This window comes from Lacerta agilis, chromosome 6, assembly GCF_009819535.1.
Source record: "Lacerta agilis isolate rLacAgi1 chromosome 6, rLacAgi1.pri, whole genome shotgun sequence".
Taxonomy (NCBI): Eukaryota; Metazoa; Chordata; class Lepidosauria; order Squamata; family Lacertidae; genus Lacerta; species Lacerta agilis.
The window spans coordinates 1214300-1239181 of NC_046317.1; the positions used below are offsets into that span (position 1 = coordinate 1214300).

General features: G+C 44.0%; 1 protein-coding gene across 4 annotated transcripts in view; it reads right to left on the reverse strand.

The window, feature by feature from the left end:
- The window catches only part of RGL1 (ral guanine nucleotide dissociation stimulator like 1), a 107280-nt gene that overhangs the window by 32363 nt on the left and 50035 nt on the right, over positions 1 to 24882 (reverse strand). For 3 of the 4 annotated variants that reach the window (XM_033151167.1, XM_033151169.1, XM_033151168.1), the window contains exons 3-4: positions 15705 to 15913; positions 8284 to 8361 (exon numbers count right to left, since the gene is read on the reverse strand). In XM_033151167.1, coding sequence (XP_033007058.1) covers positions 8284 to 8361; positions 15705 to 15913 — 287 coding nt within the window. The remainder of the gene's footprint in view (positions 1 to 8283; positions 8362 to 15704; positions 15914 to 24882) is intronic. The other variant, XM_033151170.1, reaches the window with a different exon arrangement.

Sequence of the window (24882 nt, forward strand, 5' to 3'; positions counted from 1 at the left end):
CAAAAATAATGCTGTTGTCAGTGAGCTGGTAATTTCCCACTGAAGTTATGCATCTTTCTTCAGAGTTATTGTCTGCTCCAGTGCATGTGCCTAGCCAAGAGGGGGCAGCTGCACAATATTTTTTTGGAAAAGCATTGAAAGTACTCAATTCACAGGTTCTACCCCACCCAGCCCCGTCCCTGAAGAAGCCCGACACCCCCAACCAAAGCCTACCCTCATAGGACTTCCGGCGAGGACGCCATGCTGGGCGGTCGTGGGTCGCTTCGGTAGCGAAGCGACCCAGGCCAGCCCGGGGGTAGGGGCCCCGCTACCGCACAGCGGGGCTCCAATAAGCCGCGGGAAGAGCGTCCCCCGGCTTGGGCTCTCCAGCAAGCCCGCTATGGCGCTGGGCTCTTCTCCCAATCTCCTTGTAAAAGGGGAAAGGGAGTGAAGGGTCCCCAGCGCCGGCCTGTGGAGGCAATGCCCCAACCGGGCGGCGATGCGGCGGCTGCCGCCTGCATGAGCATGTCGTTCTTCTGAAAATTGAAGGAAATGAAAAAAACCCCGTCTGCTGTAAGTACGGATTATTTGGACTATAATTTGACAATTGGCACCCGGGAGGGATGTTAAAAGGAAGCCCGTTCCTCCCCTTTGTTGAACAGAGAAGATAACTAAGTTTCTAGTAGCTGCGGCTGCACTGTTGGATACAATGTTGTTTTGAAGCCTTTTGATAGGTGAGACTGATTGAATCCCTGTTAGGGGAATTAAGACATCGGAAATATCTCTTCTTAGGAGTTTTGGACTGCAATCTTTTCACCCTGATTCAGGGGAAAATGGCGCTGGGAAACTAGCAGCTAAAGATGGAAAAGTACTGAAACTTGATACCCTTTGTCTTCTTCGACCATACTTGCTTTCGTTTTCAAACTGGTTTCAGATCCGGGTATTACCCATGAACAAAGGATAACTCTTTTAAAATTGGAACTGCTGAACCAGAAATTGGATTTGCTGAGACAGAATTTTTATGTAACAGGAAAAACAAGTGAGACTTTTGAGAACTTTGCTAAATTGGAAGTAAACCTTGCTAGGGAACTGGAGGGAATATTTGAGAAATATAACAAAGTGACTATGCAACTCCAAGAAGCTGGAAAACCCTGTTGGAGTGAGAGACACAGGGTTGATGCTCGAAAACCCTGTGGGGGTGAGAGACCCAGGGTTGGAAGATTTATATCCTGTCTCTGGGGTGAGAGCCCAGAGATGAAGGCGAAAAGTTTTCTGAAAATGCAAGTTGAAGATGATTTGAACTTTGAAATGGAGATGCTGGAAGAGGAAAGTTGGTGTTCCCTGAAGCTCCCTGCGAGGAAGTTTATGGACTGTGTTTTGATTTTTGGCATTAAAGAAAAAGACGTGGTCTTGAACAATGATGCTGGAGGGAGGTGGAGAAATGTTTGGTGGGTGATCCCGAGATGGCCAAAGAAAATGGTTAGAAGAGGGATAGGGTGAAAATGTTAGAAATATAATTAGGACGGTTTATCATGGTACCCTGAAGATAGTGTGTTAAGATTTTATGATTTTGAACTAGTGAAGAGATATGTGATTGATTATTAGCAGCAGCTTAAGTAAAATAAGATTTAAGATTTGATTTAAGAAGCATTATGTTGTATTATAAGGTTAATTAAATGTAAAGAAGTTTATTTGGTTATTTTAATGATAATGGATTTTAAATTTAAAGATGGATGTTATTAAAATAAATTAGAACTGAAAGCAAAGGAGAGAAAACGGGGGAAGTCACCCCAAGAAGATTTGAAACAAGAATTTTTTTTTTTTGTAACAAGTAAAGGGATGTTGGTGTTCCGGTTTAGATTTATTTCTGTTTAGGTTTGTTTGTAATTGTTGTATGTTGTATTTGTGTTTTGTATTGTCTCTGTGTTTTTGTTTCTGTGGAAAACCAATAAAAAATTTATAAAAAAAACAAAAACAAAGCCTACCCTCATAATCAGGGGCGTCGCAGGGGAGGGGCGGTGGGGGTGGGGGGCCCCTGGGCAGCGCCCCTGCTGGGGTGACACACCGGGGGGAGGCCCTGTCCACTGGGCTTTTTTTAAAAAAATTTTTTACTTTTTTTACTTTTTTTTACTTTTTAAAGGCTATTTTTTACTTTTTAAAGGCTATTTTCGGCACTGCCGGGGTGGAGCCGCAGGGGCGGCCAGCGAGGAGGGGTGTCACCCCTCTTCACTGGCCGCCCTTGCGACTCCGCCCCAGCAGCGCCGAAAATAGCCCCCCCTTCCAGCGGCGCAGCTCGGCATGGAGGCAAGGGGCGGGCCAGCCAGGTGGGGTGCCACCCCCTCCTGGCTGGCTCGCCCCTTGCCTCTTTGCCGAGCTCCGCTGCTGGCTGGCTTGCGGAGCCCGGGCATGGAGAGGGGCCGTCCCTCTCCCTGCCCCGACTTGCGCTCCGCCAAGGGAGCCCGGGCGGCGGATTTGGGAGTCTTTGCAGCCCGCAAAGACTCCCGAATCCGCCTTCCAGCACCCCTTCGTGCCGCGGCTGCTCACGCAGGCACGAGCAGCCGCGGCACGAAGGGGTGCCTCCGCCAGGCGGAGGCTTCGGGAGTCTCCCGAATCCGCCGCCCGGCACCCCCGGGGCGGGGCGTCACGTGCGTCATGACGTCATGACGCACGCACGCACCGCAATGCCCCGCCCCCAGGGGTGCCTCTTGGCTTCCCGCCCCCAGCAGCCAAGGGGCTAAGAACGCCCCTGCTCATAATGTCCTCTTTTTGATATCCCCCAAAATGCTCAACAACAACTTAGGGGGGAAATATCCTGAAAAAGCTCAGCCACTTTGATGGACACCCTAAAAAAAAAAGTTCAGCTGACCCCCCTCCCCACAAAAAACCTTGCTACACCCAAGCAGCAGTGAGCAGGAGGATGCTATGGACCGCTGCCCTCACCCTCAGAGTTACTGTTCTCTGTCATTTTTGCCTTGTCAGCTAGTTAGTATATTAACTTATACTGCCAAGCCAATGGGGTAGCTCACCTCCCCCTCCCCCAGTTCAGATTGCTCAAGGCACAGCCTGCAGGGCATGCTTTTGAGTCCCACACAAACTCAAACACTTTGCCCAGAAAAAAGGAACAAAAAAACAAAATTTCTATTTTTGCATGGATTAATAATAAAAATAAGCAGCATAAACAGGACAATAGGAAAATTAACCATCTATTATGTTTTAGGAAATAATGTAATTATGTTATTAGAAATATATACATCAGACGCACAATTCAACACTCACCAAAACAAGCCAGTTTTTTTAATAATTATATTTTTGGTTAATAAATATAGATGCACATCAGGATGTATGAAATTGAGGGAACTTTCTGATCAGGGGGCAGAAAAGTGAGACAACTGTTAACAATAAAACAATGAATGTTAATGGTGGTCAATGCCAAACATGATCCCCTCCACAGTGTATCAATAAGATAGAAGTTAATGAATCAGAAGAACCCAATTTTTACGAAGCTGAGATCAAATGTTGATGCTGACAGTTGCACATCAAATAATATTCAAACAAATTCAAAAATAAAATTCTAAGAACAAAACACGCAAAACATGTTATTAGGGATATCTGCAGAAAGTGGCTGCAAACAGAGTAGACAAAGCAGAGTTTAGGCCAGTTTGATGCCGGGTCCACATGCAGCTAATTCCACCCCCACCCCCATTTCTGCCCTCTTTATATGACCCAGCAGCTAACGACTGATGAGCACATTTCAGGATCCTGCTCTGCTCCCCCTTCTTAAGCCTTTTTCTTCAGATCACCCTTCACATAAAGGACTGCCTTTTTGCAGCCCATCAAATAGAGAGCTCTTCTCTAAAGCAGGACACATGGCCACCCTAATCTAATAGTATTTCGTTAAAATAGCCCCAAGGTTGCATTACTGTATAACCATTGCTATTGCAGGTTCTAATATTCTGCAATATGACAAATGCACCCAAGAGCAAATATGATTCTTTATCTTTGTTTTATCTGCACAGCACCATCAATGTGCTTTGGAGCTTGCCAGAATTTTAAAAGGAAAAGCTCCTGCTCTGAGGAGTCCACAATCTACACATTTACACATACTCATTTACATATACTCAGGGCCAAAAAGACATTTCATATCTTGGTATTGCACTCTGCAGCAAGTCTAATTCATATCTGCAGCAACTAATTTCCCCATGAAATCTAGCAAAACATATCCATTGTGTCTGAGAAAAGGGGGGGGGGCATCTGCAGCAACTTAGTTCAATATTATAGCTGGATTGACCAAAACATATGAAGGTCAAGAGACTTGCCCAGTCAGACAGGAATCAGTGGCTCAGTCTGGAGTCATGCCAGGCCCCTTTTGGCTATCGGCCAGTTTATGTACCCGAGGCATATCTGACATGGTTTAAATTGTCTCGTGTGATACAAAGTACTTAATGGCAAAAGGGCAGAGGGAGAGAACAGAGCTAGTCAGATCTGCACTGGAAAACACAGTGTATATGCCAAGATGGTACATTTCTCAAGGCCTGAAAGGTTAATCCATTTGCCTGAAGCCATACTATTCTTTCTGGAAAGGCAAGAAAGATAGACTCTTAAGATCCTGAAACAGACACTCCCACCCTTAGTTTTATTCTTACTGCCAGGATTTTAAGTTTTAGAGTCAGTGTGGTATAGTGTATTTTGTGGTCTCATTTTGTATTTTTTGTTGTGAACTGCCCTGTGATGTTTGAATGAAGTTTGAATGAATACACATTTAATGAATAAATAAAATAACCACATTTTAGAACTATGACCAAACTTTAAACTGTGGTTAATTTTAACTGTGGTTATTTAAACAAGCCTTGGTTTTAAGTTGCCTTGTTTCAAGCAAACAGTAGCTAAGACTAACTGCAGTTAGCTGGGTTTGAACCATATGAAAAGCCAGGGTTAACAGAAAGCTTCCAAATTCCTTCCTTGTGGCTGTCGAGCAGGAGAGGGGAGAGAGGAGCTCACGAGTCTAAGAAGAGCAGGCTCACTCCAGCCTTGATAAGCCATGATAGGCAAATGCAGCCCTTGGGGACGGGAGTATTAAACATAGCATAGTCTCAGGTGGAAACATGGGCTCAAAACAGCAGTGCTCACTTGCTGGTGCAAATCAGCAACCAATTTTTATTTTATTTATTTTTTGCTTGCAAAGCCAGTCCTTTCACCTTTGGACTGACAATGGGAAACCCAATCTGCTCCAGGCTTCCAAGCAGCAGAACCCTGTGAGCCAGGCAGCACATGCCAAATAGCCAAACAATGACTGCTGCGCTGGCTCCCAGGACCAGGGCCGTCTCGTCATAGATGCTGGGTGGCGCAGCGCGCCAGGGCGCCGAGCCCCCTAGGAGCGCCCCCGCGAGCCCGCCGGCATACCAGGCGCCCCCTCCCTAACCCGCCCCCACGCGAGCAAACTGCAAGCCAGCTGCCCTCCGGAGCCCCAGCTGGAGCACTGGGAAGGGCGCGCAAAGCCCCGTGCTGCTCCAGTGCCACGCCCCTCACCCCCCCGCTCGCCCACCCCCCCTCCCAAGGGGCGGCCAGCGCGGGAGGGAGGCGGTCGGAGAGGCGGCTCGCCGGGGGCGCCGAGGGATCGTTGCACCACGGTGGCCGATCCCTTTAAGACGGCCCTGCCCAGGACCAAGCCTCGCCAAAACAAATGAGGCACCACAATTACACATGTAGTTACACATGTAATCCCCCACATTTACAGCATGGAGATCCTGAAAGAGCATCTCTCCCAACCCGAACATGCAACAATAAATAGAAATAGGTTTCCAATATTGGCAGCTGCCAGAAACAAAACAGTTAGGCACAAAGAAGTGTGGAAATAGAGGACACCCACCCAAACATGACAACACCCACCAGACGCATGACATACCACCAATCCTGCAAAATGTGCCAACATGCTTCTGTATCAGCAGTGACTACAGATGTATAATCGGTTATACAGGAGAGTAGCTCAATGGTAAGTGTTTGTTTTGAATGCAGGAGGCCCCAAGTTCAATACCTGGCATCTACAGGCAGGGCAGAGAAAGAACCATGTCTAAATCCTGGAGAGCCACTGCCAGTCAGGGCTACTCAGAGTGGTGGTCCACAACCCAGTGCTGGTCCCTGACTCCACTACAGCCCAGGTTGGGTGGGACACTTCAGTGACCAAATATGCTCCCAGTCCCGGCCCACTAGAGAAAATAAATTGCTTGTCCTCACAGCAGATAGTCTGAGAAGCACGGATGTCCTGAGTGAGAAGGACCAATGATTTGACTCTGTATAAGGCAGCTTGCTATGTTCCTATGTACTTACTGGGTTTTCCTTGGTAAGGGGAAATCTGGATTAAATATTTAAAGAGGAAGTCATTTGTGTTGGCATTTTGCTGTTCACAGCCTTGTTTAGATACTGCAAAACCAAACCAAACCAAACCAAACCAAAACCAAAACCAAAGACCTGTGGGCCACAAATTCCATAATAAACCCCCACCTGGAAGCATCCATATTTTCATGTATTGTTAGACAAGATGGAACTCCCAAGAGAATTATAAGGGTCTCAGTAAGACATAGGTCTGCGTAGACATGCATAAGCTTGTGCTTTTACATTTAGTAGGATCAGTAATGCTATCTTGCTTTTCATAAACCTATTCACGCTGCAGGTAGGTAGCCGTGTTGGTCTGCCATAGTCAAAACAAAATAAAATAAAAAATTCCTTCCAGTAGAACAAACTTAGTTGGTCTCTAAGGTGCTACTGGAAGGTATTTTTTATTTTATTTTGTTTTGACTATTCACGCTGGTCCCCGCATTTGGCGCCCTTTGTGGCAATCAGCACTTCTGATGTTTACTCCTTTGCAAAGTTGCAACGAAGTTGCGGCCATCCTTTATGTAATGGCTGCTTATTGTATGTACCTCCTCGATGAGCGGTGGTTGTGGCGCCTCTCTTGCTGCGTCTGTCTCCCTACTTGCCATGCTCCCCTTTCTTCACTTGTATCCTGATAAAGCGGCCATAGAATAAACTGGCAAAAGGTTTTAGCAAGAGCTTCCGTATGCCAGCTGCAGGTGTCCTTCTCCCACTAACCCACCTATTCAAAAATCGGTCAGGGAAATGCCAGAGGTGGCATTGCGTAAGATTCTAAAGGGGGGGGGATTAGGCAGAATAGCAGGCCCGTTCTCTCATGCTCCATTCAATAACCTCAATGTATCACCTTTGGCCATTGCTCCCAAGAAGACGCCCAGTGAGTTCCACATGATTCACAATTTGTCCCATCCAAAAGGGGGCTCAGTAAATGACGCCATCCCTCAGGAATTGTGTACTGTGTGTTATGCTTGATAAAGCTGATCAAGGAGTGTGGAAGTGGGGCATTGCTCGCAAAGCGCAACATGGAGTTGGCGTTTCGCTTGCTAGGCTTTAAATTCCAGGATCAATGGTACTTGGATAAGGCAATGCCTATGGGGCGCTATATCACATGCGTGGCCTTTGAAACCTTCAGCACATTTGTAGAATGGGCCACTAAGCTTAAATCATGTTCTGGGCATACCATACATTATTTAGATGATTATTGGCCCAACAGGTTCAGCTTCCTGTCAGGATGTGTTGTATTTATTCCAACAGATGGCTGCTGACTTTGGCATTCCGTTAGCAGCGGGGGGAAACGGAAGGTCCTGCCACTTGCCTGTCTTACCTGGGCATTAGTTGGACACCATGCAACAAACATCCCACCTGCCCCAAGCCAAGCTGGATGCCCTTAGGCAGCTTCTCATGTCCTTACTCTCCTTTAAAAAAAGCTGGGTAAAGGTAAAGGGACCCCTGACCATTAGGTCCAGTCATGTCCGACTCTGGGGTTGCGGCACTCATCTCATGTTACTGGCTGAGGGAGCCGACGTACAGCTTCCGGGTCATGTGGCCAGCATGACTAAGCCACTTCTGGTGAACCAGAGCAGCGCACGGAAACGCCGTTTACCTTCCTGCTGGAGCGGTAACTATTTATCTACTTGCACTTTGGCGTGCTTTCAAACTGCTAGGTTGGCAGGAGCTGGGACCGAGCAACGGGAGCTCACTCCTTCCGATCAGCAAGCCCTAGGCTCTGTGGTTTAACCCACAGCGCCAAATACAATCCCTGTTAGGCCACCTAAACTTTGCATGCAGAGCCATTGCCCCAGGGCGGTGGAGGCTCTGCAGCTGAGCACGCAATAAGTCGATTGATGTAAAGTTTACCAAGGACTGGCTGACCACATCCTTTTCTCAGTATTCCATCCTGGCTGTGATTTTTGCTGTTCAGAGAAATGCGACACTTACTTCCTGAGTAGTGTTTTGGTCTCGGCAGAGTTCTGGCTCCCATCTTCTTCACAGTTTGAGATCTCCAGGTTTCCATATCTAAATGCAACAGGAAGATATAAACTGTCGGCAGTGGTTAAAAATAAAAGGGTGGGTGGAGGGGAGAGCCATGTTTAAGGAATCCGATATTAAGAGCTGATTAAAAACTCGCTTAGTCCCTAACTAGCAAATAACAGGAAGTTTAACACCATTGGAAGAAGGCTGCTGCCAAGGGACCAGCTAACGAGCTGAAAGACAGTAAATAAGTGAAATGCAGCCTTTCTTCTTTCTCTTGTCTCCCACCAGCTGCTTCTTGGCCATCAGTATCTCATGGGGGTTACTAAGCCAAGTAGATAGTTCAGTAGTTCCAAATGTGAATTCTTTTTTACATAAGTATTTTGTTTAAAAGACCTGATCACACAAACTCTCCATCAGGAATATGAAAACACCCATGCTTTCTAGAGCTCCTTTTATAGGACTGTATTATTCATTTATATATTATTTCCAACTGTTCCAAGGGCTCCAGGGAAGTATCAATGCATAAAATAAGTGCTTAAAAGTCTTCTACAAACAGCAGGCAAACTTCTAAAAGCTAATGTAGCAAATAAATTATATATATAAGGAATGAAGAGCTTGAGACTAGCTTTCCTAACCAATGCAGTATTTGAATTAACATTAGTATTTTTGCATGTTCATACTTTCACTACAGCTGATGTATCTTTATTATTACATACATATATATGTAATATATCCGGGATGGCGAACCTGTGGCTCTCCAAATGTTGTCAGACTCCAACTCCCAGCTGGCATGACCAATGGTCAAGGATGATGGGAGTTGTTAATCAACATCAGGTTGTGTGTGGCTGCAGGTTCCCCATCCATGTCTTATATATTTATGCATTTTGTACCAAGTAAGCAATGTGTGTATGACAATGATTCAACTCTGAACATTTTTTATCCCTTTTCTGCAGCATCACTTTCTCCTGTTGTAAAGTGCACTGGGTATGAATCAGTGCTAAATTTGTATGGTGTTATCTGTGGAATTGCAGAACAAGCACGTGACCACTGCGTTGGACACAGTTAATGTTAGTTTAGTGTGATCCGGTGCCTCCCGCTGTGAGAAGACTGTGTGCTATGAACTTAAGGTATTGAGGCACTCTCTGCTGGCAGCAGGACCTGAGCTTTCCATGTCACACTGAGGAGATTAAAACAGCATGCCTTGCTTGGGCCCACTGAGCTATTGGGTCCCCCCTCCCCACTCAGACACATCTTCCCACATTTGTATATGAATCAAAGAATGCAGCATGCAATCAGAGAATAACTTGTTCTCAAAACTACTACATGGTAAAGAATCTTCCATAATGACAAACCAGAACATTTTCTTTATTAAGGGTTGCTTCAGACTGCAGCGATTAGCTGTGGTTCCCTGCCAAAGGGTTTTTTGTCTAGTGCACAGTCAGTGGCATACCAAGGCTGCTACGTAATGTCATGAAGCACCCCTAAATTTGCAGAGGGATGTGTAAGAGAAAACTTGGGCTAGAATGAAATGAAATAGAATTATTTTAGGTTGAGAGCAAATGAAACACTACTTAAGAAGTAAGGCAACTATAGAAGCACACCATGGGTGTAGCCAGGGTTTTTGTTAGGGGGGGGCAGGACTTTTGTTAGTGGGGGCAGAACCGATGTGATTGGTCAGTTAAGTATTCCTTCTGTTTTACTTGAGGGGGGCAGCTGCCCCTCCCTGCCTCCCCTTGGCTACATCCATGAAGCACATTGCAATAAAGACAATTTTTCTCCAAGTTCAAATTAGGGTGATATCAGTTTCCAGTTTGCAACATATTCTGGCTGTGCACAACTCTGACTGGCTGGCACCTGTGACATAATGAATCTATCTATCTGAAGAAGTGTGCATGCACATGAAAGCTCATACCAAGAACAAACTTAGTTGGTCTCTAAGGTGCCACTGGAAGGAATTTTTTTATTTTTTTATAATGAATCTACTTCTTCCTCCTTTCATCAGGCAATTTGGCCACTTTATTTTAAAGACTGAGTTTTAGAACTGCATGAACATATAAGTGACACTTTCAGGAAACATATTTTAAAAACTTGATAGCTCACCTGAAGCACCAGGAGGACAGGTAAGGTGGATGAAGTTGCATCAACAGCACTGCAAGGATAGCAACTCCTGCTTTTTATGCCACTTTTATGTGTAATAGAAAGAGAAATGCTAACAAGTTGCTCCCTAAAGCCTGTTCTACCAATTAAAGTCTCATGACTGAGGCAATTTTGATTTTCAGATTCTTTGCTTTGGTTAAAATTACTTAGAATGCAATCTTATAAAAAACTAAACAGAAGTACCGTAAACCTCCTTGGGGTCTTGCTTCCTCATAAGTGAGTAGAGGATTGGAGTTTTAGAAATTCAATTTTAGCAAGAGTTTAAGCAGGTAAATGGATTCTGAGGCAAGCTTCAGATCCAGCCTACCGTATTTTTCGCTCCATAAGACACACTTTTTCCCTCCTAAAAAGTAAGGGGAAATGTCTGTGAGTCTTATGGTGCAATGGCTCCCTGTCAAGCCTGCTTTTGCGAGCGGCAAGCAGCGGTGGCGAGGGGGGGGAGAGGAACAAGCAGCATCTCCGCTGCAGGCGTTTGAGAATGGGGGGCAGCGGGGAGAAGCGAGAAACATCTCCTCTGTAGCGGAGGGGATGCTGCTTGCTCCTCCACCACCCCTCGCCCACAAAAGCCTTCTTTTGCAAGCGAGGGCGGAGCGAGAAACATCCTCTCCACTACAGCAGAGATTTTTCTCGCTCCTCCCCGCCACCCCCGCTCACAAAAGCCTTCTTTTGAGGGCGGGGGGTGGTGGAGGAGCAAGCAGCATCTCTTCTGCTACAGCGTCAAGGCGGCTCTCCCCCCTCTTGCTTCAAAGCCAGCCAGGGATAAGTGGAGGACGCATTTGCTAATTTTCTTTTTTCCCCCCACAAAAAAATAAGTGTGTTTTATGGTGCAAAAAATACAGTACTTTCTCTCTTTCCCTCTCCATCCACCAAGGGCCAATAGGAAAACAGAAACACTGCTTGCACACTTCCTTGTTATGAAAAGTATAGGTAGCTGTGCTGACACATTAAAAAAAAAAAAAACAAATTCCACAATAGGGAAATTCCATTAGTAAGACTAACAAAAATATTGTACAACAGGGAGCAAGCTTTTCAGTTCTCCATTACTCTTTTATCTGGCAGAAATGTCACCATTTCAGCATTCAGTGTCCTCCAGACACTAGATAATGGTACCCAGTTTTCGTTTCAGATGACTTTTACCTGGCACACCACTTAAAAATTAATATCCAGCTTTGCTAATACAAAGACTGCCACACACCCCTTTACTTGTGCCCTCTGGCTCCCCAAAGACCTTAAGGCTGGAGGCAGAACTAGACTTTACTTTTTAAAAATGTGTCCTGTCCTGAAAACATCTGACAATCTTCTTGCATCCTGAGAAACGAAACAAATTATGCCTACAAAAAAGCCCTGCATTTTAGCTCAAGAGCTTCAGGTTTGGGAAGTGACTACAGCACTCCCAGCCTCCCCCTCCTTTCCCCGCTAAAACATCTTGCTTGATGAAGAATTCTGGAGAACTTGAAAGATTGCTCAGTTTTATGACATTTTAGTTAATCCTAATACTGTACAGATATTGTCCTACTGTGAATTTTGGATTTCTCCATATATCTCTGCAGATAAAGGGACTAGAGAAAAAGCTGGAAATTTAGAGAAGATGGTGGTGCTGTTTCACTCAGCTAAAAGCACAATGGTTTGCAAGTTCTATGGCTGCAACGAAGGGTATCCTGTTCCTTCACAGTCAACATCCATCTGCCTCTGATGGAGACATACTTCTTGTTATGGCACAATCAGAGGAAACCCAGCTGACCAGGGTCTTACTCTTTACACTCCCCCTGGCCATCGCCTGGCCACCCATATTAATGTGGATGTCTGAGGAGGAGGAGGAGACCTTCACATGCAACCTCTATACATGGAGACTTCCCTAAATCTTGGAACACCTGTAGAGTTCAATAGGATCCACTCACAGTTAAATGTGTATGCAGCCTTTTCTTTCAAACTGATACTATAACTATTCTGCTTAATTCTCACAATCTGCCCATACCACCTGATCCTTGCAATGCTCTGAAGGATGGTCTTTCCTATCCTTACCATCAACCTGATTTCTCCTCAATTTTAAACTTCTGAAAGTCCCTTGCTTCCTCCTCCTCCTCCTCTTAACCCCATTCTTTCCCTCTTCTTACTGCTCTACACTGATTTGATTTCCTGATAGGGTTTAATAAACTTCTTTTAACTTAGAAGTGTCTGCAAGCTCTGGCTCCTTATCTTTTTGCTCTCTTTATACTCCCCTCTCTAAAGGTACTTGACTTCTTGTCAAACCCAGAATCTCATCTTGTTTCTGACCTTCTTCCCTTGTTTTAACCTTATCTCTGGAATGCCTTGCTTCCTGAGATTAGAACTTGCCTCCATCAGTTTTTAGCCTGAATTTGAAGAAACGTGTTATCTTTGGCTTTTACCCATTAGTTAATTTCTCTTCATTTCATTTCCTATGGTGACTCTCACCATTTTATTTTATTTTACTCTTTTTTGCCTGTCTGCCCATAAAACCTGTGGGAAGGGCCTCTTTTCTTATTGCATTTATATGGCAGAGTGCTTTGGAAGTGATATGATTCTTACTGTTGGCCATTTATCACAGTTTGATTAACATTACCTAGGGCCCTAAGGAGCCCCATAAATGATCCACCCTCTTCTCCTGCCTTGCGCTGTTCTGTTCCATGGGTTCTCCTGACCCCCGCCAGCCAATTTCAGGGGCGGGGGGAGAGGATGCAGAGGGGTGGAAGCCCCATTGCAACAGGGGAAGTCCTTGTGCGGGCTTCTGCTTGTGGGGCTCACTGACTGAACCTGCCCACAGTCTCTTCTCTGCCAAGAGTCTCACAGAGAAACTTCGTAAAACAGATGTTTTGTTTTGGTATCACTGAACCACTTAATACAAGAATGTTTGAATGTTATTGGTTTCCATTTTAAGAAGAAAAAGCTGCATATAAATATAAAAAGTGGGACTTCTTTTTCTTTAAAACCCATTATGGTAGTATTTAACCCCAGAGCTATTAAGGACATTTTATGAAGCTGGTTCAAATTATGACTGAAGAGAATATAAATTAACGGATTTTCTACTTCATATGGTTCAGGGATATTTGTTAAGTGCTATAAAATAACTTACTGTGCAAACCTATATACATTTACACAGAAGAGAGTCCCACTGAGTTCAACAAAACTTATTCCCAAGTAAGTGCATTTAAGATTCCAGAGAGATTTCATTTTAAATTCACAGAAGGAATTATTATTTAAAGGGACACAGATTTTATCATTACACCTAGAAACAGAAGTGGGGTCATTATTGTTTATTAGTGGGATCATAGAATCAAAGAATTGTGGAGTTGGAAGGTACCATGAGGGTCATCTAGTCCAACCCCCTGCAATGCAGGAAGATTTCACCCAATGTGGGGCTCAAATCCACAACCCTGAGATTAAGAGTCTCATGCTCTACCGGAAGTCTAAGGGACGGTTGTGAAGATTAAGAAATATTCTAATATTAACAACAACCAACAAACTCACCTAGCCTCTCGCTATAAAAGATTAAATACATTTTAAACAGAGCCATTACTGACTTCATAGAATGATTCAATTCTATTTAAAATGTTAATTTAATAATTATGATTTGGTATGTGTTGAGACATTATTTTGCTTTTTCACTATTTCATTTATTTAAAAAAGTTTTTTTTTTTCTGGGACGGTAGCATTCTGTTATGCTGCTTTAAAAAGGAGGAAACAAAGCAAAACAAAACAGCAGGTCCTAGAAAGAGCTCTCCAAACACGTGGACAGAGGGGACCCTCCCCATAAACCCATCGCCAAAGTTGGTGACCCTCCTCAACTGGGGTCATGAATTAATCTTTAGTTCTGCTAACAGAAGCCATGTACCTGCAACCCCACTTGTAACATACAACCTCCTTGCATTTTGTGAATTATAAAGAAAACCCCAACTTTGAATTTGGACCCAAAGCTATCAAACCCGCAGTTGTTGGATGGTTGCTCAGGCTCCCATCCAGTCACTGCAAAAGTACTTCTCTTTTCATCTTTCCACCGACAGTCAAACCCCTGTTTGAAGGGAGTGTGCACATACTATGTATATAGCCTTGTGTTTTATGAAAGTGCTCGATTGGCAGTCTGCAAACTGATGTTCTTTGTTAAACTACAAAGTAGGAACAACAATGAACAGCTGCACTACAAGCTTCCCCCCGCCACCCCCAATTCTGTGCCTCATCCAGCCAGCCATGACTAAAGCAGACCTCCCCACAGGAAGCTCAGCCTTGGTCAGGACAACAGCATACAAATCACCCCCTTGCCTTGCAATGCAAGATGTACCTCAAAAGGAAATTGAAAGCCATGGCTTGCAATGAAAATTCATCCTTAACAGTGGCCCCTTGTGCAGAATCTGTAAGGGATTGGTTCCTGGTGTTTTGTTTTTAAAATCTTGTACACTTTCAACTCTGAATTTACAGCACAAACCACAGGAAATCACATGGATTTTGTAAAGCTGGCAAAGCAGGCTGTACGAAGAGGCAAGTTTAGTTGTCCTCTTTGATTGTGTGACCGAAGTGTGCCTGCCTGCAAAGGACAACGTGAACAGGAGCATACAGCTTGCACTGTCTGGACACTGGCCTTCAGAGCAGCTCCCTGCAAATTAAAGAACAGGAGGAGACAGAAACCCTAGCTGCACTTCAAAATTATATTGGTTTCACACCACTTTAAGTGTTGTGACTGCACCCAAGGAATCCTGAGGATTTCCATTTGGTGAGTTGCTAAGCATTCTGTGTTAGAGATCACAAACACACATCTTGGTTTCCTGGAAAGGGGAAACTGTGTGACTATTCCCAGTAGCTTTATTTCTCTGCTTAAGCATGCTTTACTTTTCTGTCATTTGATTTTTACAGAAAGATGTACACTATTTATTTCCCATCTTGTCATCAGTGCCACCATTACCATCAGACTAGCAGGCAATTAAGTCCAAGGCCCCTAAATAATTGTCAGTGGCTAGCAAGCAGCACTGTGCTAGAAAACACTGCTCCTACTACCTGAAGCAGCTAGTCCTAGTGCTAATTGTTGAACTGAAACGGCAGGTGGTAGTAGACCCTTATTTTAAAATGCATCTTAAAAGTCACTCAAGTTAGCAACAATTCGAAAATCAAACCTCACCTCATTAAATGCATCTACAAATCTGTTATGGTTAATCCCTTGTGATAGTTCATATGGCATGAGTTAAAACTATTTTTGATTGAAAATAGCCTTTCAATCTTACCGGTCAAGGAGAAGTTCCAGAACTTCTTTTGTAGATGCAAAGCCCCTGTATGTGGACAGAAATATACTGATGTAGGTGAAGTCATTGTCCCCAAAGGCCGTTAGAAGGTTCTCCACAAGCTTCTCCAGAGTGCCAGCTTTTATTGTCCTGATCTTGCATGTCTCATATTGGCTGACTGTATGCCCTGGGGGCAGTTGGTCCCCTTCAACCTAGGCAAAATACAAGAAACAAGGGGAAATTAATCAAACACCCCTACCAAGAGGAGAGCAATCATAGTGAAACCAAATATACTTTTTAATAGGAGATGCCCAGGAATGGTCTGAAGGTACCTGGTGTAGTTTTGTGGAATAAATTGAATAGGTCTGCCACTTCAAGGTGCTGGATGGGAGATCATCTGGGAACCATATGAAAGCTACTCTGAGCCCATAAAAGTAAATAAATGGAAAAACAGTAGGGTTGGGGGACTCTATTAAACTCTAGAAGATCTGTTAACCCGGCTCCAAATTTTATGGAGACCTTAGACAAAATGCCCTCAGGTCTCCCTCTTGGATGACAGTCCATCTGAGATAATTACTGCCGAAGTTGTCTCACTTCAGTGGGAGAGAGCTAAGCCATTACAGCTGTATGCTATCAAAACACAGGATAGCTACTGAAAATAGCAACCCCATGCCTCATGTCTCTTGTCCTCCAAAATATGTAGTCATGAAATGTGTGCTATGACATCATCATTCCATATATTTCCCATGTTGCAATGAAGTGGCGCAAGAGTGGGAAACCTGTGGCCCGCCAGATGTAGCTGGAATACAAGTCCCATCATCTCTGACCATTGGCCATGCTGGCTGAGGCTGATGGGAGTTCTAACAACCATTGGAAGGCCACCAGTTCCTACCCCTGATGTTGAAGACTCATAACACTGTAATGTCACATCACATAGTTCACATTATGGAGAAACTAGACATGGGTTGTTTTCTTGGCAATGGTCTCATGTTTTTAGTAACCTTGTAGTTTATGGATTTAGTTCCGCCTAAAGACTACACATTATTTTATCTTCACAACAGGGGGATTGGAAGAAAGCTCCCCCCACATATCCTTCAAATGAAACTAAACTTAGGAAGGAAAGAAGCAAGAATTGGCTGCACTGATTAAAATTAAGCCAAAATCAACACAAACAACAAAAGCTTGATATACTGTAACCTGTGTCTAAAACAGAGAAGTCCTGAAAGCTCCCAACTGTAAGCAAGTATGAACCTGGACAGGTTTTGGATGGGAGACCACCCAAAAAACTGAGATACCAATGTAACAAGCCAAGTATTTTTATTAAGACATTTTGTAATTTTGAAGTATGATGTTTAAGTCAAGATGTCCCATCTGTATAATAACTATTAATTAAACTCCTTGGTTCACACATCTCACAAGGAACAGATGCCGTATCTTGCAATTCCTGTCCTATTTTTATTGCTAAGCTATTTGCTATCATGAAAACTCTTTTAACTTCCTGGTGTTTTTCAAACTGTGTTGTTGTTGTTCAGTCGTTCAGTCGTGTCCGACTCTTCGTGACCCCATGGACCAGAGCACGCCAGGCACGCCTATTCTTCACTGCCTCCCGCAGTTTGGCCAAACTCATGTTAGTAGCTTCGAGAATACTGTCCAACCATCTCATCCTTTGTCGTCCCCTTCTCCTTGTGCCCTCCATCTTTCCCAACATCAGGGTCTTTTCCAGGGAGTCTTCTCTTCTCATGAGGTGGCCAAAGTACTGGAGCCTCAACTTCAGGATCTGTCCTTCTAGTGAGCACTCAGGGCCGATTTCCTTGAGAATGGATAGATTTGATCTTCTTGCAGTCCATGGGACTCTCAAGAGTCTCCTCCAGCACCATAATTCAAAAGCATCAATTCTACGGCGATCAGCCTTCTTTATGGTCCAGCTCTCACTTCCGTACATTACTACTGGGAAAACCATAGCTTTAACTACCACCTGATCCTTGCAATGCTGGAGAGCCAGTGTGGTGTAGTGGTTAAGAGCGGTAGACTCGTTATCTGGGGAACCGGGTTCGCGTCTCCGCTCCTCCACATGCAGCTGCTGGGTGACCTTGGGCTAGTCACACTTCTCTGAAGTCTCTCAGCCCCACTCACCTCACAGAGTGTTTGTTGTGGGGGAGGAAGGGAAAGGAGAATGTTAGCCGCTTTGAGACTCCTTCGGGTAGTGAAAAGCGGGATATCAAATCCAAACTCTTCTTAACTACCACCTGATCCTTGCAATGCAAACTGTGTTAGTCTGTTTAAATCCTAATCCAAAAGTTGCTGAAGTCAAAGAATATTGTGTGTTTTAGTAGCTTTTGGAACTGGCCTGTGCAAAGCTGACTATAACAGAGAAAATGAACCAGATGCACAAAGGCCCACAATTGTAAATGTGCAAGGGAATGATGATGTTGTTGTTGTTGTTGTTGTTGTTGTTGTTGTTGTTGTTGTTGTTGTTATTAAAGAACTTCCTGACAGTAAGAGCTGTTCGACAGTGGAATTTGCTACCAAGGAGTGTGGTGGAGTCTCCTTCTTTGGAGATCTTTAAGCGGAGGCTTGACAGCCATCTGTCAGGAATGCTTTGATGGTGTTTCCTGCTTGGCAGGGGGTTGGACTGGATGGCCCTTGGGGTCTCTTCCAACTCTATGATTCTATGGTTCTGTGGGAATCTAGAACTACTAAGTAGCCTCTTGGGTAAGAATCTGCTCTCAGGTACCAGCCATAGAAGCTTTTAAAAGGTTGCTTTCCCCATTTTATTGGCTAACACAGGGATCTAAAGGCAGGTGGATTAGTAAAAAAAAAAGGGGGGGGCAATTAGTACTTTTTTGCTAAAGTAGAAGCCAGTCTGCCAAACAAAAGCACCTGCCAAAAGGCATGCAAAATCTTGCAGGAGAACAGAGGTAACAGTTTTCTGAAAATTTCAAGGTCAAGCTTCTCTGCACATTTTTTTTAAATCCCTGCTGTCTCCCTTCATCTTAGTGAGAAGGGTTTTTATTTTTATTTTTGCAGGTTATGTTAAAACTATGTATGATTCTTGCATATCATACGCCTGCACATTTCAGGTTTCCTAAAGTCAGCAGCATATAAACAGATACATACAACAATGCATAAAGGTAAAGGTAAAGGTACCCCTGACCATTAGTCGTGTCCGACTCTGGGGTTGCGGTGCTCATCTCGCATTACTGGTCGAGGAAGCCGGCGTACAGCTTCCGGGTCATGTGGCCAGCATGACTAAGCCGCTTCTGGTGAACCAGAGCAGTGGACGGAAACGCCGTTTACCTTCCCGCCGGAGGGGTACCTATTTATCAACTTGCACTTTGACGTGCTCTCGAACTGCTTTATCACTACCCGAAGGAGTCTCCAAGCAGCTAACATTCTCCTTTCCCTTCCTCCTCCACAAGAAACACTCTGTGAGGTGAGTGGGGCTGAGAGACTTCAGAGAAGTGTGACTAGCCCAAGGTCACCCAGCAGCTGCATGTGGAGGAGCAGAGACGCGAACCCGGTTCACCAGATTACGAGTCCACCACTCTTAACCACTACACCTCACTGCAGCATCAGAGGTCAGTGGTATCACAGCTGCAGGCTTCTCTCCTCCTCCTCCTCCTCCTCCTCTTCCTCCTCCTCCATGTGTGTGTGTGTGTGTTACAGAGAATCCAACTGTGCAAGTATGCAAGAGAGAATGTGTTTGTATGATTGTAGCAGAGGAAAAGACTCAAAGTGGGCCTACAGGCCAATACATAGAGAAGCGGACCTGACAAAGTTATCATGTGGGCAGACATTTATATCAGCAGCTAAGCATGTGGCAGGAACTCCATGCAACTCAATTTCCCAGCAGTGTGGTTTCCACAGAGATAATGAACAAAACAGCCCTCTGTGTGGGAGTGGGGAGCTGAAAACAGAAAAAGGGAAGAGCAAGGGGAGGGAGGATGGATAGCCACTCAGAAGGTATGGGGGTGATATATGCAACTTTTTGCAGGTCTCCACTTGCTAACATATCGAGTTACAACAGAGTTGATTATTCAAAATGTACTGTTTAGAAAAGGAGTCATATATCCATCTGTCTTATCGGTAAAAAGTTTACACAAAGGGAAACATTATCAGGCAACATCTTTTAGCAATGAGGTCTACAAGACACTAGGAGTCTGGTCTCCCAAGAGCAGCTTCATCACTTACATTTAGACTACAAAAAACATGAATGAATATGCTATAGAAAGGATAAACCAGCTGAGGATGGCTCAATGACCTCATTCTTGTTTATTCTTCTCCCATTCTTGTTAACAAGTTCAAGATGAAATGGGAGGTGGCAGGGCAGATACTGCACAGAACTTTCTCCATCGATAGAGAGCTGCCGCCTCACCAACTGGGGCAGAGGGTCCTGCTGGGGTCCTTTCTATTTTCCAATATTGGCACTGCCCACCGTTCTTTCCCTGGCCATCTTCTTTCCGACTGAGTTTTTGCTGCCCTTTGCAAAATACATTTTTATTTCTGTGGCTCTCTCTGCGTAAAAAGTGAAACCCAGGAAAAAGCACTCCACACTTTACTATGGAAGGCATCCAGAGGCAATCATCTCTCAGGTTAATGGGGGGGGGGGAATGAAAGGGATCTTAAATGTTATGACCCACCACCACTACCAAAAACACACCACCACACCAAAAAGCCCTTCCTCGTGGCAGAGCATAGGTGGAAGCCATCAGGTGTCAGGTGGGACACTGAAAAGCCCCTTTGTTTAAGTGCCTCTTAAGAGTCTCTGGGTTTATGCTGTGCTACAATGCTCAGGGAGATCCATTGAATGTAAGCACCTTAGCAGGTCTCTTTGGGTGAAAATGGACCACCCATTGTCAAGGGTGGAGGACAGGTTTTTTCCATTTTGCTTTATTATCCAAGGGATAATAAGGTTAGGGATGGGTGAATCTCTCAATTTTCGCTTCTCTCTATTTCCTGGTTTCTTTCCACTTTTACGTTCAACAATTTTTAAAAAGTCCTCAGTACTGTATTTTAATGCTAATTTTGCCTAATATACACATTTTCTATGCCGTTTTCTCTAATGCAGAGGTGTAGCAAGGTAAATTGGTACCCGGGGCAAAAAAAAAAAAAAACAACCCCAAGGCATGAGAAGGTCAGGTGGTACCCGGTGCGGAGAATTTCTTGTCACCACCACCCCCATTGATTCCCCCCGCAAAAATGGTTTTACGTTATTTTATATTTTCTTACAAAGGAATAATAACAAGTAATAATAAAAAACTTTTATTTATATCCCGCCCTCCCCAGCCAAAGTCGGGCTCAAGGTGGCTAACATCAGATACATAACATTGGTATAAAATCAAACAATAATTAAATTACCTCCTAAAAACATCTCAAAATCAAATTAAAGTTTAATTAAATGGCTTTCCACAGGGTTAGGGTTGGGAACAGTAAGTGTTCTCTGAACTGAAATTTCAGCCTTCATGACATAAGAAAACAACCAAGTGAACAGCTATTTTGGTGGAGGAGGGTCAAGATATTAACCGATATGCATGAAATTTTATATATAGCTATATAATCCCTAGTATAGTAAGATAAGACCTTCGGAGCAGAGATTTTCAAAAAAAAAATATCGATTTCCCCCCCCAAAAAAAATAATTGTTCCTTGATAATTTGTCACCCCCTCCATTATGGAACCCGGGGGGGCCTGCCCCCGCCCCGCTCCCCTTGCTACGCCCCTGCTCTAATGTACACACTTTTAATTTCCACCCACATATTTTCAGCAGTGTGTGTGTGTGTGTGTTTAGCACACTTTACTGTAGTATATTCATTTCTGGATGAATTGCTTAGCTGGAAAACTACATGGCAAGATTCAGAGAAGTCTGAATTTCAAGGGATTGTTGTGATTCAGTTTGTGTAGGGTTTTAGAAACTGCAAAATATATAGGTTCACTTCTAAATCTGAACAGAATCGGAATTCTCCCCATCCATAAGTGTAATATTTAATTTTCCCTCGCCCCAGCACGAGTGAATGACTGTCATGCTCTCACACAAAGGAAAGACCCACTCTCACCTGAACCCATCCCCCCTCTCTCTGCATATATCCCTTCATTTGCTTAGCCCCACTACAGGTTCTGGATTTTAATATGACAAATCCTGCAATGCTGTATATATGGATGTTTTTAAAGGAAGGACGTCCTCCTTAGATGCATGATTCCACAGAGCACAACCTTGATGTACATTGGCAGTTTACAAGCCATTATGAATGGGGGGAGGATTGGTTCATATTTTTCAACTACAGGATCATTTCAGTTTAAAACAATAGGAAGACATGTTTTAATTAAGGACTATAAAAAAAAGCTTCTTGGTCTTATAGCAATCAAACTAGAAGCCCAATTTGTCAGCCCTCCTTATATGTTTTCATAAATCAGGAAATATAGTGTCTGCACAGTTATGGCTTATCAAGAATTAGCAGGATGCAACTGTATGCTGCTGAATCAGCCCTGCTTCACTCTTTCCATTCTAGAGCAGGGAGCAACAAATCACAAGCCTTGGTTTACCATGACCTACGATCCAGTGCTTGTGTCTTGAGCATTTAAAATGGATTAAAGTAATCTGTCACTTTAGTGCAACAAATCCACATTTAAAAAGACCGTGTCTCCCCCCCCCCCCCCAGTTAGGAAAGTGCGATGGGGAAATGGATTGAAAAGTGTGGAATGAATGACTAGCAGGAAGACATGTAAAGCTCAGTTGGTAGAGCATGAGACTATTAATCTCAGGGTTGTGGGCTCAAGTCCCACGTTGAGCAAAGGATGCCTGGACTAAATGACCCTCGCGGTCCCTTCCAACTTCACAATTATATGATTCTATGTAAACACCCAGCAAGCAAATCAGACTGAATGCTTGGGTTGTCATATAAAACCTCCCCGCAAACAAATAAAAACAAATGCTCAACAAAAACCAAATATAAACTAACCTCCGCATACCTGTTATGCAAGAAAATCAGGATGAATGGTCAGTAAATACTGGAAGAGCCATAACTGCATTAGTTCAGTTTTTATTTTCCCTCTTCCCAAGGACAAGTTTCAGAAACAAAACTACACACACATGCAGTATCTGATTAAATTAAGATTACACCGGACTTCCAGCGCTCCCGCCATGGCGAACAGCAGATCCCAAAGTAGTGGATGCCAGCCGTGCAGTTAATTAAGGATAATCTGGGAGTAATTATCCTTGCAAGCCCCCCTGCCAGGGTCGGGGGGAGCTTTCACTCACGGATCTTCCGATAACTGCCTCTCGCTCCGATGGAAGGCGAGGGCAGGGACGCAGAGTGCATAGCACTGTACGTATTGGAAACTCCCCAATGCGGTCACCATGAGTGGAGGTACTTCTGTTTCTTTTAAGATGTATCTGAATTTGGGCTTAAGAAGCAGACATGCTGTGGATGAAGGAGAAAGATAACCTGCTAAATGAACCAGTCACTGAGTGCCAAGGTTTTGATCTGGAGAGGACTCTCACTAACGTTAACTGGAATGCTACGTAAGTGAAGGGGAGCCTTTGTTCTCTTTTTACATTAAATTTACATTATATTTGCTGTGCTATGATTCGGCAAGCCTTCACTTAATGGACTACAACTACATATATTGTTGTTGTTGTTGTTGTTGTTATTTTAGGGAAGTTTTAAATATTTAATGCTGTATTGTTTTAACACTTGATTGGGAGCCGCCCAGAGTGGCTGGGGAAACTCAGCCAGATGGGTGGGGTACAAATAAATTATTATTATTATGATTATTATTATTATTATTATTATTATTATTATTTGAAATGCAAGAAGGATACAACAAGAACCTATAATTTTCTTTACAGAGTACTTGAAATAATAGACTGTGTGAAATACTGTGATGATTTGTGACATTGCCTACTAAAGGTAAAGTGAAGGACCCCTGACAGTTAAGTCCAGTCACGAACGACTGGGGTTGCGGCGCTCATCTCGCTTTATTGGCTGAGGGAGCCGACGTACAGCTTCTGGGTCATGCGGCAAGCATGACTAAGCCGCTCCAGGCGAAACCAGGGCAGTGAACAGAAATGCCATTTACCTTCCCGCCGGAGCGGTACCTATTTATCTACTTGCACTTTGACGTGCTTTTGAACTGCCAGGTTGGCAGGAGCTGGGACCGAGCAACGGGAGCTCACCCCGTCGTGGAGATTCGAACCGCCGACCTTCTGATCAGCAAGCCCACAGCTCAGTGGTTTAGACCACAGCGCCACCTGCATTCCTTTGCCTACTAAAGAGAACTCTAATTTTGTTTTATTATGGTTTTGATGAGACACCAGCTCGTTAGAAGGTTGGGACGGAGTAAAGGAGATAAGTGCTGGAAGTAAGCCAGGAGTTGCGGCCTGACGCTGGAGTGCTTGTAAGTTGTGGTGTAAGAAATGAGTTTTTGAAGGAGCGGCAATGTTGAAGAAAACTGATTGATTACAACATGAAGGAAAAGAAAGTAAACAAATATTTCATACAAAAACTACAGGATATAAATTCCCTCTGCAAGTTAATGGACATGGATTTATTAAATACAAACGAAAGTCATCACACCAGTGGCTGCTAAAACAAAGGATTAAGATCAGAATTGTGGAATTTGGACTACGGTAATTAGAAGAAGAAGAAGAGTTTGGATTTGATATCCCACTTTTCACTACCCGAAGGAGTCTCAAAGCGGCTAACATTCTCCTTTCCCTTCCTCCCCCACAACACACACTCTGTGAGGTGAGTGGGGCTGAGAGACTTCAGAGAAGTGTGACTGGCCCAAGGTCACCCAGCAGCTGCATGTGGAGGAGTGGAGACACGAACCCGGTTCCCCAGATAACGAGTCTACCGCTCTTAACCACTACACCACACTGGCTCTCCATTTAAGAGAATTGGAGCAGGACCAAGGATTAGCATCAACTCCAGATAACCGGAACACGGGAAGTCATCCAAAAACAATGAATTCGGAACTGATTAATTGGCTTTATTGATTGAATTGTGATTTGGCACAATTTGGTATTGCATTAATGTGGCCTCCATTGGGTTGTTATTAATGAAAAATTAAGAAAAAAACAATTTAAGAAAAAAGAAAAGAAAATTAAGATTACGCCACGCCTGGATGTTCAATGCCGGGTCAGACAAGAATGTTGCACTGCTCTTTCAGAAAATATTCAGGCTT